Genomic DNA, 2,929 nt, shown 5'->3' with positions numbered 1-2,929 from the left:
TCCACCGCCGCCACGAAGTCGCTGGTCGCATACTCGGGGTAGAGCAACAGCAAGGACCACACCCCAACCTGAGGCCCTCCCGCCCCTGCCTCCTCCCATGGCAAGGCCTCTGCCCGCCTCCGCGCCTCGCCCCCACCCTGGGCCTCCTCGCACCATGGAGGTCGACCGATCCGGACCCCTCGCGCCTGGCACATGGTCCAGGCCGCCCGCAACGCCTTCCTCCGTCCCGCCCTCCTTTCTGCCTGCGCCAGGGCCCGCTTTTTCTGATCGTTCAACCGAAGCTTCAGGCGTCGGACGGCTTGCCCGCGAAGGGCAAGGAGGAGGGCGCGGTTCGGGTCCTCGGGTGGACCAGAGAGGGCGGGAGGAAGGGAGGGAGGAGGGGAGGGGGGGGAGGCGGTCGAAGGATTTTGTCCCGTCTCCTCCGCCCCCTCTTTCCCTCCCTCCGTGCGGGAAGGAGGGCGGGAGGCAGGGCACTGGTCCAGACCGGCCATGCACGCTTTGATCGCCTCCGGGTATTGTCCTAGGGCAAAACAGGCCCGCGCAAGCCGGTAGTGGGCCTTCACGTTGGAAGGGAGGCGGGCAAGGGCTCGGGTGCAATCCTGTTGGCAGGACCGGTAGTTCCTGAGGAAGATGAAGGAGGGAGGGAGAGAGGGAGGGAGGAAGGAAAGAGGCTGGGCGCAAGCTTCGAGCGGGTCCGTCCGGGCCAGGAGGGGGGGAGGACCGATCCGATCCGTACGTACTTCAACATGAGATGGGCCATGGCCCGGTTGGCGTAGATCTGGGATAGGAGCACGGCCTGCTCCGCTTTGGAGAGGCAGTCCTCTTCCTCCTCTTGACCGTGTCTGGCGTTATGGGCGGGTGTTTCCTCCCCTCCCGACGCCTGCGACGGCTCTGGTAGGAGGGGCACGGCGAGGGCGTACTTCTCCGCTTCGTCGTACGAGGGCAGGCAATTACTGTATTGCGCGGGGTTCTTTTTGCCCCATCCGAAGAGTTCGTTTCCGTGACCTGCTCGAACGAAATAGGGGGGGGGGAAGAGCCAGGAGGACAGAAAAGAAGGGAGGGAGGGAGGAAGGGAGGGAGGGAGGGTGTCAAGTGACGTGATGAGACCTCTTCTCAGCAATGTCCGCAAGACCATATACTCCACCGCCCCACCATCGCCATCCCATCGAGTCCTCCTTTTCCACCCTTCATGCCCATCCCCGTGCATTACTTTTCGCCTGCAGAGCCAGCTGTTTCGCGTTCTTCCCGCCCAACTTGATGGCTTGGATGGCGTCGACCATGGCAGGGTCCATTTCCTAAGAAAGGGGAGAAGGAGACAGTACGTGCGTATTGTTATTGACACAGAAAATCAAGGCTCATATAGAAGAACTTTCTGTGTGGACTCCTATGCCTGTAAGCAGACATCGGCCATTTTGAGGACGCTCAGAGGCCCGAGTGCTGCTGCACTTCCCACCCACTCATCCTCCTATTCCCTGCATGCTGCCGCGAATATACCCGGCCATCCACCCAGTAATTCGTCATCTACGTACCTCTAGAGTCTCTGCAAACATAGGATGGTTGTCTCCAATGGTTTTAGCGTAAGCCAACACATCCTCATCGGACCATCCCCTCCCCTCAGCCAAGGCCTGATTAATCCCCCCCGTGCCCGCCGCTATTTGATCTCCCACAACAAGCGACGGCATTTCCTTTGCTGAAGTACCGTCATCGGAAGTGGTAGCCATTGAGGGTGGGGACGCAACCATCGTGCGTTTTGACTCTTGAAGGGTGTGTACGCGGCATGCCACATTTCCAAGGAAGGAGGAATTAGGCACCGGTGGGTAAAACGTGGTGTGGTGAGAAATGTTTCCGCCGTCACAATCTAGCCCAGCTGTCCGACCAGCGTGGCCTCCAAGCTATGACATAGAGACAGGGCACACCCAAAAGGTCATCCACATGGAAAGCTGTCGAGAAACCTCGGCAAATGTGAGAGACGGAACGCAGACGAATAAGGTGTGTCGAGGCGGGAGGTCAGTACTTGAAGCAGTCTTTTCTCGTGTTCGGCCCCTCTGGGACGACGCGTCGAAAATTCAAGTGGAGCAACCATACAAATGGTGTCGAGCGCCACCATCAGTTCCCATATTCCTAATAGTTGTGAAGTATTCCCTTGGATTGCGGGATTTCGGCGTGTGTGGTGAGGAAACCCCCTCTTTACCAAGGCAGGGTCAGGGAGGGGCAGGCCGCTTGGATACTCCACCTTTTCCCCCCGTACACGACGAGACTATTCTCAACATCCCTCGTCAACATCCACACGCACGTGCGTATTCTTGCACATTCTTGTGCTTGCGCGCGCAGGTAGCGCTCTGCGAAGACAGCATCATGTGGCATGGGTCTGGCCATATGGGGCTCCTCCTTCTCCTGGTGTCTTGTGCCACTGCCTTCCTCCTTCCTGCCGCGCCCTCCCCACGCGCCATCTCTTCCTCAACCAAGAACCCAATAGCTCGTTTCGCGTCCTCCATCGACGAGGCGCCTTCTCTGGTGGAACCACAGGAACCGCAACCTCAAGCACAACAGGAGCCACCCCCGCGTGGTAATGCACGCCGCCCTCTGTCCCCTAAGCCCGCAGGACCTTGGGTGCTTCTGGAAGGTGAGCTCTGACACGAAGAAGAGGAGAGAGCGAATGGGAAGCGGGGGACATGAAAAAAAAACACACAGCAAGCCGACCGGCGCGGATGACGAGAACTTGTTTCTGCTTCAAGATTGTCACTACCTATGATCTCCACCCTCCCCCCCCACTCTGAGCTCTTCAACCCCCTCGTTCTGCTGACTCCTTCCCTTCCCCTAATCTCCCGGCTTCTGTCTACTTATTCGCACAGGCCTGCCTTACGCAGCGGTGGAATCTGATATTAATACGTTCTTGGAAGGGTTTGAGGTTAAATCCATCACAGTCCCT

At 58.8% G+C, this 2,929-nt stretch overlaps 2 protein-coding genes across 2 annotated transcripts in view; one reads left to right on the top strand and one right to left on the bottom strand.

Moving 5' to 3' along the window:
* NGA_0414500 (tpr repeat protein) overlaps window positions 1-1,699 on the bottom strand; it is a gene marked incomplete at its 3' end in the record, with an annotated part of 3,038 nt that extends 1,339 nt beyond the window's left edge. The window contains exons 1-4 of the mRNA XM_005854748.1: window positions 1,530-1,699; window positions 1,211-1,295; window positions 741-1,005; window positions 34-621 (exon numbers count right to left, since the gene is read on the bottom strand). Coding sequence (XP_005854810.1) covers window positions 34-621; window positions 741-1,005; window positions 1,211-1,295; window positions 1,530-1,682 — 1,091 coding nt within the window. The 5' untranslated portion in view covers window positions 1,683-1,699. The remainder of the gene's footprint in view (window positions 1-33; window positions 622-740; window positions 1,006-1,210; window positions 1,296-1,529) is intronic.
* Window positions 1,700-2,355: 656 nt separating this feature from the next.
* The window catches only part of NGA_0414900 (block of proliferation 1), a gene marked incomplete at its 5' end in the record, with an annotated part of 13,749 nt that continues 13,175 nt past the window's right edge, over window positions 2,356-2,929 (top strand). Inside the window, 2 exons of the mRNA XM_005854752.1 lie at window positions 2,356-2,610; window positions 2,901-2,929. The exon at window positions 2,901-2,929 is cut by the window's right edge and continues 849 nt beyond it. Coding sequence (XP_005854814.1) covers window positions 2,356-2,610; window positions 2,901-2,929 — 284 coding nt within the window. The remainder of the gene's footprint in view (window positions 2,611-2,900) is intronic.

Source organism: Nannochloropsis gaditana, assembly GCF_000240725.1.
Source record: "Nannochloropsis gaditana CCMP526 unplaced genomic scaffold scaffold397, whole genome shotgun sequence".
Lineage (NCBI taxonomy): Eukaryota > Eustigmatophyceae > Eustigmatales > Monodopsidaceae > Microchloropsis > Microchloropsis gaditana.
This window is presented reverse-complemented; position numbering and strand designations above follow the sequence as displayed.